Genomic DNA, 15,889 nt, shown 5'->3' with positions numbered 1-15,889 from the left:
AAAAGGACCAGTTTTCAGTTCTCTCACCTTAAAAACCCAGCTATTACTTCAAAAGAAGTGGATACTTGGAGACAAATGTAGGGCAGAAAGCTAGGAAGGAGTTTTAAGGATCTTCCAAAAATATCTGTAAAAATTTAAGTATCTTCTTTTCAATCCCATCTTTCTATTTTAAATAAAAACTTAAGACATGCTTTTCAATAATTTACCTAAAAGTGTTTAATTATGTGTGACTATGGCTCAGTATATTCAAACCATACTTCTCACGAGAAAAGTAAACTGTTTTTTATAATCATAGATAGAGTATCATCATGGAATTTCCCCAAGAATGGAAGTGACCTTGGGAAAACAGCGCAAGTCTATCGCTGCTGAGATCTCAGTGTTATTCCAAGGTGAGAGCCACGGAGGAGAAGGGGGAGGGGGTGCCAGGGGGAGCCGAGAGCTGAGCTCCAGAGGTGCACAGGCCCTGGAAGGGGCCCCACCAGACCCAGGACTGCAAGCGTAGACTCACTGAAGAGTGGAGGCCTCCTTCGTAAAGCATCTCTGAATAAAGATATTTTACCTTTAAAACACATAGTAAAGGAAACAAATGCTAATGAACAGGAGGTGCTAAACTGAAGTCACGTCCAATGTTAGGCCCTTATGTAGGCTTCACTAGTGCACCTTACCTTCTTACTGTATTGAAAATATTTTCATAAATAGGTAAATTATTAACTTCAAATCACTATACTCAAAACAACACATGCACAATTTCTGAATTTTCCAAAATCTGAAGCAATCATCCAACTTAGCTAAAGGATACCATCCCCTTGCTCCTTTTTCTCAGACAGAATGCTTTGCTCTAGAAACATGGAGAATATTTCAGAGCTGCCCACTCTTCAATATAAAATCCACTACCTTTTGGGGAAATAGAGAGCTGCAACCTCAGGTTCTAGTGCCTTTAGGTCATCCAGGTAAATATCATCAGGTCCCTGGTGTTGGCTTCTCTTGTGGACACCTGGTTTTGTAAAAAAAAAAAAAAAAAAAAAAAAAAATTGGAGATGAGAACTTGGTTATTCTTCATTTACAACTCTGCAAGAAAACAAAAGTTTGCAAGTAATAAAACAGACCGTGATTGGAATTTCGTTGTATTTTTAAAGGTGTCAACTAACCTCTTTCCCTGTGTGGGTTCTCAGCATCCATGCGAATGGAAGAGGGCGTCAGGGTCGCACTCCTGACAGCCGCCCAATAAACACGCGCTGAGTCACGCATTCTTTCACCTGCTCTCACGTGAATAATCCTGGGCCCTAAATCGTTTACACTTGAAGGTTAACGTTTATTATATTTACAGCACGAACAAAGGAGACCGAACCCGAACCTGACGTGACCACCAGCATTGAGAAAGAGGCCATCATTCTAAAGCCATGAGGGGAGGCTTGCGGGGGACAGGGTGCTTGCTCGGTGCCTGCGGAGGGCAGGACCCCTCACACCACGGGCAAACCTGGCAGCCAACGCCTTCGACACAGGATCACGGTTAGCATCTCATAGTGGGACATGATGAGATGCAGTAGGGAGCATCTTCAAGTCAAAAAATAAAGAACACTGATCCCAAATCCAATCACGCCTCTAGAGCTGTGCTGCCCACTCATCACTGCCACGCGCGGCTGCTGTGCACGTGACCTGACCTAACCTGAGTGAGGCCTGTAAAACGCGAGAAGCGTGTGCGTGTTTATCTTTAGTTCTATGCTATTTCAACATGTGCACTTCATGCGTCCACCATCCCAGTCAATATAAAATACTGTCACCTCATAGATCCTGCTGCGAGCGTTTACAGCTCTACCCACTTCTCTCTTGTTCCCTCCCCCACCTCACTGCTAACCCCCGGCGGCCGCTAATCTGTTCTTCCCTTCTCTAACTTGGTAATTTCAAGCATGTTATATAAATAGAATCATACAATATGTAACTTTTTGACATTGGCTTGCTTTCTTTGCTCATCATAATTTCCTCAGATTCATCCAAGTTCTTGCGTATTATCACTAGTTTGTTCCTTTTTTTCCCTTAGTATTTCATGGTATGAAGGTATGAAGTACTTATAACAGGTTGCTTAACCATTCACCATTCAAAGGACATCTGGGTTGTTTCTAGTTTGAGACTATTAAGTATAAATCTGCTATTAAAATTATTGTACAGGTTTTTGTGTGAACGTAATTTTCACTTGTCTGGTATATTTTCCTGAAATTATGATCCAATGTCTCTGCTTCCTCACCAACATTTGATGGTGCTACTATTTTTATTTTGGTCATTCTGGTTTTAATTTGTATATATCCGATGAACAATGATGTTAAAGAAAAAAACAAAAAAGGAAAAACACATACCAGCTTTCCAAGGCTTACTATAAAAAATGTAAAGTATCTCCATAACTTCTATATTAATTACTTGTTAAAACTATAATACTCAACTATATTCAAACTATAAGCAGTTTTGAATTTACTGCTTTAGATAGAATACATTAGTAAACTTAGTTTCACTTGTTTATTTTTACTTTTTTTTTTTTTAAATGTTAAAGACTTAAGTTCCAGTTTAAGGAAATATGGGAATGTCACCTTGAAAAAACAATCAAGATACATCCAGACTGTGAGAAAGTAAGTACACAAGACAATAGCCTGGGCTCTTCAAAAGGTCAGTATCATGGGTGCAGAGGGGGAAAGAGTGGTAGTGGCGGGTGTGTGCGTGTGTGTGCTCGTGTGTGCACGAGCACACGAGCTGTTCTAAACAAAAAAGATTAAACACAAAAACCAAATGCAACATGTAAAACCCTGATGAGATCTTGGTTTGGGGGAAAAAAACCCAAACCAAACAGTTAAAAAGCTATTCTAGGTACATCTGGGGAACATGAATATGCATTCAAGATGACAGTGGAACCGTGGTTATGCAGAGGATGTTTTAGCCTTAGAAGGTGTGTCTTGAGTGTGAAATGTCATCATGCCTGCAACTTGTTTTCAAATGGCTTAAAATAAAAAACTGTATGTGTGTGAGTGGAGAGACAAAGCAAATGTGAATTAAACTTTTTATAATAAAAAGTTGGGGGGGGGGGTAAAAGAATGAGGCCAAATCCATGGTGGAAACCACCACGCGGTGTTCTCTCTCCAGTCAGTTCCTGCCCTGTGTGCCGAGAACAGGGGTCATTATTCCCTGGACTAAAACCGGAACACGGGATGCCCCCTTAGCAGTTCTCAGAGTAGCACAACTGGTCTGAGAAGATGCGCTGAGCTAGGAAGAAGCAGGTACCGAGTTCCTCACCAGCCGGGTGAGCACATGTGGCCACAAACACCCCTGACAGTCATATTCTTTTATTTTAAAGAAACTGTTTCTGAGTGACCCCGAAGGTCCACACCTGTAGTGGCTATTAAGTCAGTTTATGATCATCTAACTTATGGTGCTGGCATTTTTTGAAAAGTGAAGTAGGTATTTGGCTCTATGTGACAACTGAGTATTTTTAGGGAAGGTTTTACTTCCCTAAAAATAGGCCCAAAGCCAGTGTTCAGATACACTGTATCCAGTATCAATGGATAACTATATTTTTCAACAGTAAGAACGTTCTGATGATGTCAACTACTTTCCAAAAGTGAGAGCTGCTGCGCCAGGAGCTGCACCCTGTCTTCTAGCTGTTAGAGGATTCCAATCAACAATCAAAAGAAGAGGACACACACTAGTAATCAGTGTGCATTTATATAGGGCCCATATTACTGCAACAAAAGTACTTAGTTTGGCCTCAACTAGCCAGATGTTTCAGGTGTAAGCATCTCTCTAGTCTAATTTTTTCTGTTAAACATAACTGTTTAGGAGTCTACTTCACATTACTGACACACCTAGTCATTAAAGGGGTTAACTTTAGTCATTAACTGATTTTAACGCTTTCATAAGTTTTTCAATAAACGCTTCTCAGGGGCCTGAGCAGCCACGGCCGGGAGAGGGAGGAGGTCAGAGTTGCCTCCAGGGGCGCCTGAGCCCCCCGAGTGTGGCAGGTCCCAGTCAGGAGCACAGACACAAAGGCAGCCCCCGAGTATTACCTGAAACCCTGGAGAAATTTACCACGTAGATTTGGGGCAGCAGAGGCCAAATCAAACCACCAATTACCTCTTTTCTTTGAGGGTGAGTCGACTTTAGCGGCTGGTTTAGCTTCTGAGGGTGCCTCGGCGAAGGACGGGGGAGGAGGGTGGTGGGCGTCTGACCCCTCGGGGGGCTCCCGAGGCCCTGATGCCAAGGCTGCTCCACTCCTCTGCTTCCCTGGGGCCCGGGGCTTGGGCTTCACGATGGTACAGACCGTCTCCCCCACAGAAGCATCCTTCTCAACTTCACTTAGGAGGTTGTCCTCGCTGGGAATTACCCGAAAATGGGTATTTTCTGATGGAGTAATCATAGCTGTCCTAGATCTCTCTCTTTTGCTGACCTGAAACAGGTGAATTGTTTAGAAATTAAACTACTGTCAAAGGTGTTTGTTAACAACGTAACAAACGTTGTGGGCAGTTTGTTACTGTGTGCAGTCAAATCTCAATGAGATCACATAAATAAGCAAAATGTGTATTTAAAAAAAACTAGAGGGTCTAAACATTTTTTTTTCCTCTCAGGAAATGCACCTTTCCAATTCTTTCTTCTTTCACCCTGAGCTGGCAAAAAAGCTTTCGTAATCAATTTCCTATTTTAAAATTTCAGTGGAAATTTTAGTTTCCTTTAGGAACTTAAAAAATTTTCCTGATTAAAATGTTAACAATCAACATTATTTATGAAATAGGAACACACAAAATAACGTTGGATTCCTTCCGCTATAAATATAGCACAAACGTTATCAGAGATGTTAACTCAGCTTCGCTTATGCGACCACACAAGGGCACCACCACCACTTATATTCCTGTGAACTCATCCTCAACTCCGCAGGCCGGCGAACCCTCTACCTTGGTGGACTCTGGGAACCCTCCCCACGTCCACTCCATGTGGGACTCGGATCTGAGCAGGCTCCCGGCGGGTTTCACCTCCAGCTCTGAGTCGCTCTTAGGACACGCCGCCGGGGAGTAGGGGCTGCAAACACAGGACAAAGAAATGTGATGACTCTAATAAGTCAGGAACCTCATTCTTGCCAAGCTCAACAGATGAAAAGAAATGTAAGTTTGAATATATCAATTTCACCCGCAGATATAAAGGCTACTTTTCCACTTGAGCTCTTTAATAATAATAAAAACAATGCCAACTAGCATTTATTGTGGACTTGCCGGGTCCTCAATAATATGCATTATCCCACTTGATTCTCACCAGAAATCAATGAGAAAGGTAATTTATAGCACAGAAAATGCATGGAAAGATGGGTTAACATAATACAGAGAGAAACTGGATTTGAACACAAAGTGTGACTGCACGTTTCTTCACAGTATTAACCACAGTTACAGTTAGTAGTTGACACGAAAAAGAGTTGCAGAGGGTCAAATTCTATGCTGATGATACAGGTCTACACTGGCCAACTCTGAGAGTAAGTCAGATCAAGTTTAGGAACAAAATAATTATTGAGGGGAAAGGTCTAAATTTGTGTTAAAAGCACACATTCAGTTCCTCTTCTGTATGAGAGACATGGAAATATCATCATGTCGAATAACAGAAAAGCTGTCAGTATATCCTTTCTTTAAGAAACGGAGAAATTTCAAGAATACTTACTTGTCTAAGGGGGACCAATCTCCATCAGATAAGGGGTAGTGGTCTCCAGAATGGAAAAGCAGAGGCTCCTTATATTCTTCTTCCTTTAAGGAAGCATTTGAAGATCCTCTGTGAAAGGGGGAAAAAAAAAAAAGAGACAGACAAAACAATGACATCTATGTCAGCTTTAAAATATCCCCCAATGCTAACTGACACACTGTTCTAAATAATACAAATGAAGAAAGTCAAATGATTAATAACTATCTCTCTTAAAAGGAAAATATGAAGGAGAAGAGGGTTCACTGTTGCTACACACCAGCCACCACTGCAATCACCATTTAAACATGGGATAAACAGGAGGAACAGTAAAGAAGATGGGATTAAAAACTCCTTTTTACATCTGTTAGGGGTATTTGATTCAGAACCTACAAGAAGAAAACTAAGGCTTTACATATATTGCATCCAATTCTTACAAATCTGAAGTAGTAAAGTCTTATTTTAGGTATTACGTAATCAAGGATCTATGGGAGTTTAGTAATTTGCCCAAAGTAAAAAAGCTCCTAAGTAGTTGGATTCAAAACAAGCAAGCCCTTGTTCTTTTCCACTACGGTCTCCTGCATATTACAGAAAATGTAAGCAAGCAAACAACTGAAGACAAAAGCTATGGCTCAAAAATGCAAAAATACCCTAAAAACTCTTAAAAACCCAGAACTTATTTTCTTCTTGGTTGGGCCCAAGCATTACCTGAGAACTTTCTCTTAGAATCTACGTGATATAGGGATGCGAGGAAGATGACACGAAAGTATGATAAATGCTTTTAAAATTCATTCACAGACCTTGGAACTGTAGGAGACTTAACTAATGCTAGTAAGGTTTTAATTAATTTACCCTTTGTTTTTCTTGAATTTGCAGAATTAATATAACTAACTTGCCATATAACCTTGCAAACACCCCTCAGAAGCACTGTGGGCCCCAGTTTTTCATCTTTAAGTTGGAAATTTTTCTCTTGTCCTGTCTATTTGATAAGAGTCAATGTGAGATTTATGCGGTGTGTCATGGTGAAAGCCCTGAAAAGTATACAGAAAAGCAGAAGAAAAACTCTGAACAGTGTAAAACACTATATAATACAAATTTAAGAGCTTCTTACAGAAAATTCAGTGTTCTACCAGGACAGATATTAGATGTGAAATGATGAGACGATCTATCGCTTAATCTGCTAGACTAAAAATAGGGATAGAAACCATTTTATTAATTTGTATTATCTCTTTTCTCTCTTTACACCTTAATTTAACATGCTCTGATTTACCACTAACTCTGACACGTAACTATTTTTCCAAGTAGCTGCATTTCCTAATTTAAGCTTTACCTAACCCTAATCTTCTTTCTCTCAGAAGGATTAAGCTCTGGCATACCACCTCATTCAAGGGGAAAGATACATATACTTGAAAAAGGCTGAAATCCAGGTAAAAATACTCCATATCTTAAAAGAGGAAATTCAAATGGTATAGAAGCAAAAAGGGAAAATCGGATGCTACGAACAGTCCTTATTTGCCAAATCTGAAAGGACAGTACAGCTTGGCCCACTACTATTCATATATTTGAAAGTGGTTTGAAAAGAGCAATGTAAATGCCGTAGAAAATTTTTTATTAAACATATTTTGTTTTTGGAACGTTATTTCACCACAGTATAAAAGGTAAGCCAAGAAGAATACAGCAAAGCAAACTGGATTTAATAAAATATTGAAAAAAAGAGAGAGAGAGAGAGAGACCAGGCACCGTTTAAGAATTTACAAGCCCAGGAAGGCAGGACATGGTCTTCTCTGGGCGGATCCGGACAAAAATAGAGCCCATTAGCTTAGACCCATCAGAGTGATAGAAAAGTCTGCTGATGCTGAGGCTCCTTTCAGGCCTGTGATTCACTGAAAACCTGCCAAGCACGTTCAAAACGGCACACGTGGCTGAGGACAGGCAGCCAGTGAGGCCAAGCACGACGGGGTCACTTTACGCATGTGACACGAGGATGTAATAAGGGAGGGTATAGATTAGAACATGGAGAAATGGTATGAACACGGACTCTATTTACGTTGACACACAGGACAAATAGCTACATTAATGGTGAACAGCAGAGGATCCGCGGCCGAGCAGATGGTCTAAGGCTGGGTCAGGGTGGTGGGCGAGGTTCAGCTGAAGTTCACGTGAAGTGTGTCTAGAGCACTTCAGCCTTCACAGACGCCCCAGCACCGCGACTCCAAGCTCAGCTTCATTTGGTAAAACAATTATTTTTCTCATTCGAAAGCCAGAAGTTACGTGATGTATACAAGTATCAAAATTCACTGAACTGCACACTTAGATCCACGAATATTATTGTATGTAAGTTACACCTCAGTTTTTAAAGAACAGGGACAAAAACCAGTACAAAGTCAAAATCAGTAGCCTGAATTATTTACGTGGGATAAATGAGAAGGACTAGGTAAGTTTTAGTCTATGTAGCTGGCAGCAAGTACATAAGAGATAAAGCGGGCTAACTACCGCGACCAAAGTTCACCGTTAACACGGCGCTGACCCTCACCCTCAGTGCCCGATCAATCAATCTCACTGTGACTAATGATCCAAGTTTGCTTCAGGATACAGGACATTTCCCACGACAGGGCAGAAGAGAGCTGGGCAACGTGTCTCCTGGATCAGAATGATGGGGAGGGGAACACGCGGCCCCAGGCCCCTGCCACTCAGCCCCCAGATCTAACTCTGTAAGTGTGTCTGCTCTGGTGGATTAGGAGTAGAGGTTCCTTTCTGACGGCACAGTGGTAATCCTCCATTGCGGTTACTGCATTTCCAGCGGCTGAGTGTTTTATACATTTGCACTCAAGACTGTGATATAGCATCATCCCACGTGAAAAGTCTCCTCCTTCCCAGAGGCTACAAGTGCCCAGGTGCACTGTTTTTAATACATATACACCTGTACATCCATCCATCCGTCCTCTGGAATTACGGACAAGGCTTCCATGATATGCTCAAGCCAGAAGCCCACCTTCAGGAGGGGAGACTCATCAGGCACAGCTCCCACAAAGCCCTGTGCGGGTTAGACCTCTCCAGCTCCCACAAAGGGGTTTCCTCTGGCTGCATGACACCAGCCTGCTTCCAAGAGTAATTTCATCTTTCTGCTGCCTCCTTCAAGGAGCCTAAATTAACCTTAATTCTATTATCAATGAAATTCTTGAAAAGTTAGGAGTTTAAACAGAATGCTATTTATCAAAATAGAAATAAAACGAATTTTAGGTAACTTCTCTGTAAACAAAATTTCTTTCCTACCAGGCAGGGGCTGAGGAGGGGAAGGTATTTAAAAGCTACAAATTCCCCAAATCCCCGTAATCTGTGGATCTCGTAACCGCAAAAGCAGTTGATTTCCTAGTCTTTTTCTCTCTGATTCTTTAATGTGCCATTTAACGTGCTGTTAATACTTTTGACCCTGAATATCTTCCTCCACACTTCTGATTTTAGAACCTGGATGCTGAGCGGGAAGGGGCCTGGCAAGCCATGCAGTTCAGTCCTCGGATTTCACAGACTGAGAAACGAAGGCCAGAGTGACCACAACCAGACGTGTAACGGCCCCGTCCTCTCCCTTATCAGCTCAGCGTGAACTTCAGGCCGACACCTGCAAGACCGTTACATTTTGTCTTGCATTTGTCACTGCCGACCAGACCAGCACTCCTACAGATTTGGCTGATACAGCCTTCCATACAATCTGGAAAAGGAAGGCATGCACTAATATTTCTGCAGTGCATTCACTTACAAAATTCCTTTAGAACAATGACTTGTGCATTTAGCACGTGACTCTGCACGTTTTAGAAATGTTTCACCTTCCTAAATTGAAGCTGCGGGTTGTTTAGGAGTTCTAAACGTTGCTCTGTTATAACAAAGCACACGTGTCAACAACCCTTTAGAGGCAAAACGTTACTTCAGCGTCTTTTCTGGTAAATCCTGGAAGAATTTTCGTTAGCAAAAATATTTCCAGGAATTAAGGTGCTTAAGGGAGTATTACAGTGCTATCCCAAATAAAATTTACAGGCGCGTGTATTTCAAGTTTTTCTCAAAAGAACATGTTTCCTGCCTACCTACACATTATAAATAAGCCAGAACTTTTAAAGGAACTGTTTACATTCTCCTTGTAGTTCACCATTTTGTTTTGTTTTCTTTTTGGGTGGTAGTGCCGCACAGCATGTAGGGTCTCAGTTCCCCGACCAGGGATCCAACCCTGGCCCCTGCAGTGGACGCGCGGAGTCCTAACCACTGGACCGCCAGGGGAGTCCCTACACTCTTCTTAATAGCACTGAAATCAAGGAATGGAAGATATGAAAGGGTCTCTTAGTTTGTACTCCTAGGGAAGCAAAGGAGAAAGAACCCTTAAAAAATTGAAAGCAGGAAGAAAAGGATGGGAAGAGTGTCTTTTTAAGAAATTGTGGGACTTCCCTGGTGGCGCAGTGGTTAAGAATCCGCCTGCCAATGCAGGGGACACGGGTTTGAGCCCTGGTCCGTGAGGATCCCACATGCTGCGGAGCAACTAAGCCCATGCGCCACGGCTGCTGAACCTGTGCTCTAGAGCCACAACGAAGAGTAGCCCCTGCTCACTCCAACTGGAGAAAGCCCGAGCACGGCAACAAAGACCCAACGAGGCCATGAATGAATGAATGAATGAATAAGAAAAAAACATATATAAAAAAAAGAAACTGTGGTACTTTCTTTCATTAGCTTAAAATTCTTTTGGGAATCAATGATATAAAAGTAGAGTTCAGAACTTTTAAAATTAAGCTCTTCCCACCTAGTGTTTTGATACTGGAAAAAAAAAAAAGGCACACAAATTTGTTATTGCAGACTTTAAAGTTTTGTATGTACAAAGGGCTTACACTGCTCTGCAGAGTCTAAAGTACTGTCCCACTATGGCCTTCTGTAGTCTGGTTCTAACAGGAATTGTGCCTTCGATCAGAACGGAAACCCAGGTCTCATACGTTCATTGCGGGGGGAGTGAATCACCATGTGACGGCTGATGAGTAGGAAACAATTTCACGTATGAAAGATTATTATTAAATGTAGGAATCTGTTCTGGGATTTACAATCCAGATTTAAAAATTTTAGAAAACAACTTAACAGTTTTGCCAAAAAGGGATTATTCTACTACCTTATTCACTAACAGCATAATTATAACAACAACATATTAGTAAGTTTTTTTCTTGACTTGACTATTTAAAATAAAAGCTTGGTAAATAAAACACTAGACGTCAAGGTAGAGTTTATGCTTGGTATACATTTGGTTACTTCCCCTCTTTTCCATGATGAAAAAAAGAACCTGAACAGCAGTAACTTTCCCAGCAAGGGGTGGGGGGGCACGATCTCTCCTTCCAGCAGCCGAGGTGAAAGCATACAGTGACAGCGTCGACCTCATAAGGCCACCCTCCCTGCACCCCAATTCAATCAGGGTTTGGAAATTCAGGATTACTTGTCCAGCAGTCACCAAGGAAAGAACCACCCTGCTGACACACCCATGGTCCGTCCAGCGCCAGGGCCACCACTGAGCGCAACAGGGGGAAGATAGTCTTATGAAAATCGAGTCTTGAAAGAAAAAGTACATATTTTACCCCAAACTCTTACCTTTTAAACCCCAGACAGAGCTGACTTGAAAACTGGCATCTATTTTGAGTTCTTCTACTGAGCTGGTATAAATAAGCAGTGATCAAGATTTCTCACTTCAAAACAAAAACAAAACCCTCCTTCCTCCTCAACTTACTAGGATGTTGATGATAAACTCAAAACCACCACCTTGAACTCAGGAACAGACAGACACAGAGCACCGACCGCAGGGTAGGGAAAAACACCCCCGGTGTCCCATCTGCCCGCCAGGCACTAGTTCAGATCTTCTACGTGACGTATGATTTCCTTGGCTTTTGGAAACTTACTGAGTAAAATGAGACACACTGCCAGTCGGCTTCAAGCGATATTTTAGTGCCGCAGCAAGGTGTCTGACAGCACATTTTGTACAGCTGCAGAAAGGAACAAAGAAAATGCCTCTCCCACTTATTCCGCGATAAACTGCCAACAGGGGGAAAAACAAGTCCAAACCTCAGACTGGAGACCCGGGGGAGAAGCACCAGCACCCACTGCAGCCAAGCTCTGCCCACGGCACCTGCGCAAGGAGACGCCCCCCCCCGCCCCACCGTAGCCTACCGTGCCGCCTGGGCCGCCTTGTCGTCGTCCGAGCTCAGCTCCGCGCCCGCGGCGGCTTCTGCAGGGGAAGCCGCCTGCTCCTCCTTCTTACTGTCCTGCTTGCATTTCTTCCTCCTTCGCTTTTTCTTTTTCACAGAACTGGGGGTGAAAACTGTCTCTGTTTCCAGAATGTGGGAGACATCTGAACTCTGAGATGGTCTTTCACTTCCACCTGGTTTCACCAAAGGGGGGTCAATATCTGTAAAGAACTGATGTTCAGTAGGGATTGGTGAGGTGGCGAGGTAGGCAGGAAGTCCTTCCTTAAAGAGAACACGGAGAAAGAAAAGTTGTCTGTGACGAACGGTACAGTGCATCAAAACCACCACCATTTTTGGTGGATCCAACTGTCACAGTGGTAGAAAGAATACCTACCCTAGTTCCCGAAGGTAAGAATGTCACACTGAGCTCAGGCACTGCCCACCCTACCTAGATAGGCCTCCACCCCCCTGCAGGGCTTAGCGTCAGCTCATGTGGGTCCACGTCGCTGAACACCGTGGAGGAATCGACGTGCCGAGTCAGCACGGAGCACGTGGAAGCTCAGCCAATGCGCTTGCCGTAGGGGTGGATGAGCTGGACGTCCGTCAGTACGAGCACGGTTCGAGGAACGGTGCTGTGGTACATCCACACTAGGGACCACCGTGCAGCTAGTAAAAGGACAAACTTCCACCCAGAACTTCTGACTTGGCAGGGATGTTGATGACGTACAGTTAAATGACGACAGTGAGAGAAACTAAAGGTCAGTAACTGGAAGTCAGGTGGGTTCGGGTCATGTTTATCCCCCTTTAAACTGTGAGCCCCTGGAGAGAGGGACTTTTCTTCATACCATGTAGCAGAGAGTAGTAATTCCAGGGTTGTTGAATGAATTAAATTTTTTAATTCTTAAAGAAAAGCACATTATGCTAAAGAAAATCTGGTCAATTTGGTCATACATGGAATAGGGAAAAAAAGGCTAGAAAGCTGACACTCTCCAGGTTGACCCTGCTAAGCGTAGTTTTAAACAGAATCATGAGAACTGACATGAGAAGCAGGCAGCAGACTCTCAGGAATCTAGTCCTCTCACTGACTGCATCTGCTGCTTTATTCGGAGCCTCATCAGTGCGACAGGTTACGTCAAAAATGTTTTCTTCTTACGATAACTTGCTTACTGTTTCATTCTGCCTTTTGCCTCTGTCTCTGATGAGGAAAATTTTTCTCTAGGCCAAGTAAATGCAAATAACGTAATATAAAAACAAATAATTAAGATACTAGGAAGAATACTGGTCTGGTAGGTTCCCCTTCATAAACACTGTTTCTTTGCTGCTGTTTACAGAACAGTACTGACGCGGCTGGCTTCCAGGCTAAAGTAAAAACCGGTAAACAATCTCATTCTGCTATTGTTTATCTTTTCTTTGTGAATTTATGACATCATACTAGCAGTTCATCTTCAAAACCAAAAAAGTAGCTCCGTGCCCCTAACAACTTGAAGCTTATTGTTTTTGCTATCTGAGATTTTATTCTTTATGATGAAAGATTAAAGATACCTTCTAAGAACTTTTTTTTTTTTTTTTTACTTTTTAAAAAGAGTTTATTTGTTTTATTTATTTAGTTTTGGCTGCATTGGGTCTTCGTTGCTGCGCGTGGGCTTTCTCTAGTTGCGGTGCGCAGGCTTCCCATTGTGGTGGCTTCTCTTGTTGAGGAGCACGGGCTGTAGGCGTGCGGGCTTCAGTAGTTGCGGCACGCAGGCTCAGTAGTTGTGGCTCGCGGGCTCTAGAGTGCAGGCTCGGTAGTTGTGGCGCATGGGCTTAGTCGCTCCGCGGCATGTGGGATCTTCCCTGACCAGGGATCGAACCCGTGTCCCCTGCATTGGCAGGCAGATTCTCAACCACTGCGCCCCCAGGGAAGTCCCCTTGTAAGAAGTTTTAAAAAGATCCACTTTAAATCAATCAAGAACAGCTCAGGAACATTCATATCAGTGGATACGTGAGGGGAGTGGGACAAATCGTGCTCTCTTGCTGAAAGAGGCCAAACATGCAATAATCATTCATAAAGGGCAGAGGCCAATTAATTTAAATCTCTTGAGACTGTAATAAACTAATGTACCTGACTCTTTAAGGTTTGGAATGTAATGTACCTAACAAAAACATCAAAACATGTTTCCCAAATTTAAAGGTCACACGTGTACACACGCAGACACGGCCTGAAGAGATCCGCCATGATTACTCAGGTGGAACTGAGTGTATTCAGGCCAAGGTGTAAACTGTACAGACACCACCTAATAAAGTCACTGTAAGCTCACAAGAGGGGTAAGTGCCAAGGTCTTCAGCACACCCTGCAGCCTGGAACTCGTGCGGGGAAACTTCCTGCCCCTCCAGCTCCTTTCTGCCAGCCGAGTTCTTCAACCTTGAACTAAAGCTTGTCTAACCAGCAACAATCGTCCCCACAACTCACCATGAAAACTAAACGTTCTTTTCTGGGACGTGCACCGTGGGCCTGAACACAACGTGTGAAGTGGATGTGACCCACCAGAACTTACATATTCCTCTTCGGTCTCCTCCACAAAGAAAGCCTCCCCATTGTCACCCAATTTCATGTGAAGATCCACTGCATCGCCATTGATTTCTATGTCAATCTAAGAGGAGAAACAAAGTGTGACCTGGCATTAAGAGTCTGTCATTCAAGCTCAACTAAGCCTAGATTCTGGGCTCTCAGGCCAAACTTAGTACTGAGGCTCCCAGGGTGACGGCCCCAGAGAGACCCCACCTCCCTGCCCCACGTCCCACCCTTACACCACCAGACTGAAAGAAAACGTTTCATCACCTACTTTCAAAACAAATTTTTAAAATATATTTAATTTCTCAAATGTCATAAAATGGGGGAAATATCATCGTCAACACACACTTGAGCCCATTTGGAGCTTACGGCACAGCCAGGCCTCGCCACGCGAGACCCAGATCAGCACAAATCTCAGTTACCACAGTATGTTGACTGCGTAACTGCAGGAGAAGCACACGTTTCACCACCAGCTCTTCCATCCACAGGTCACCACAGCCGTCCTGCGGTGTCCACAGGGGGTTGGCTCCAGGACCCTCCTCAGATACTCAAATCCACTCATGCCCAAGTCCCTTACACATAAAAGGGTGTAGCATTTGCATATAACCTCCACACATCTTCCTGTGTACTTTAAATCATCTCTAGATTACTTATAATACCTAATACAACATAAACGCTATGTAAATACTTGCCAGCATGCAGCAAATTCAAGTTTTGCTTTGGGAATTTCCTGGAAAAAATTTTTTCCAAATGTTTTTGATCCGAGGTTGGGTGAATCCTTGGATGCAGAGCCCATGGATACAGAAGAGCGACTGCACGTTAATAACAGATGCCCATCATGATCAGTAACTCATCACGTCACTTTTCCAAAGTCTGTCGGTGACTAGTCCCAGCACATCTGTTACTCAGCTCAGGCACAGGCAGCAAAGCATGTGGTTGTGTTGCCTTCTGGTCTCCCAGTGATAAAGCCAGTTGACATTTTATAAAATGGATAATTGAAAGAGGCAACTGGCCAAGATCAAAGAGCAGTAAAGAAACAAACAGTACTAGTGCTGGAAGTAAAATCAAACTGAACATCAGCAGTTATAGAAGAAAGAGCCGACCTTGCGAACAGGAGACTCAGGATGAGCTGCCAGAGGAACCTGGAGGTGAGTTTATACCAGAAAGGAGGAACATGGCTGAGACGAAAGGATGAAGACCCAGAGGAAGGGACACAGGCAGAAACCTGCAGGTTGAAGCAACTCCCAGAGATGCTTCATGACACGGGAATTTCAAAGGATGAAAAGCTAGAAGCTGATGTAGACTTAGAAAGGAGTAGGACAATTTACCAAGACAAAGAAAAGATGCTTGTTCCATAGTGTGTTACATCAAGAAGGTAAGCCCTGTTCAAACTACTTCTGACGAGTTTTTTACAAAGAAATTTAGTTCTCATTGTTTCTAATGTTTT

The 15,889-nt window shown here is 43.1% G+C and overlaps 1 protein-coding gene across 3 annotated transcripts in view; it reads right to left on the bottom strand.

Annotated features, from left to right (window-relative positions):
- Window positions 1-15,889, bottom strand: part of LPIN2 (lipin 2) — an 81,036-nt gene that overhangs the window by 13,815 nt on the left and 51,332 nt on the right. For 2 of the 3 annotated variants that reach the window (XM_036823721.1, XM_036823720.1), the window contains exons 3-9: window positions 14,426-14,521; window positions 11,875-12,173; window positions 5,680-5,787; window positions 4,929-5,052; window positions 4,114-4,426; window positions 1,149-1,283; window positions 895-994 (exon numbers count right to left, since the gene is read on the bottom strand). In XM_036823721.1, the coding sequence (XP_036679616.1) occupies window positions 895-994; window positions 1,149-1,283; window positions 4,114-4,426; window positions 4,929-5,052; window positions 5,680-5,787; window positions 11,875-12,173; window positions 14,426-14,521 (1,175 nt within the window). The remainder of the gene's footprint in view (window positions 1-894; window positions 995-1,148; window positions 1,284-4,113; window positions 4,427-4,928; window positions 5,053-5,679; window positions 5,788-11,874; window positions 12,174-14,425; window positions 14,522-15,889) is intronic. The other variant, XM_036823723.1, reaches the window with a different exon arrangement.

Source organism: Balaenoptera musculus, chromosome 14, assembly GCF_009873245.2.
Source record: "Balaenoptera musculus isolate JJ_BM4_2016_0621 chromosome 14, mBalMus1.pri.v3, whole genome shotgun sequence".
NCBI lineage: Eukaryota > Metazoa > Chordata > Mammalia > Artiodactyla > Balaenopteridae > Balaenoptera > Balaenoptera musculus.
Note: the sequence above shows the minus strand (reverse complement) of the source record. Positions and strands in the feature narration are given on the sequence as shown.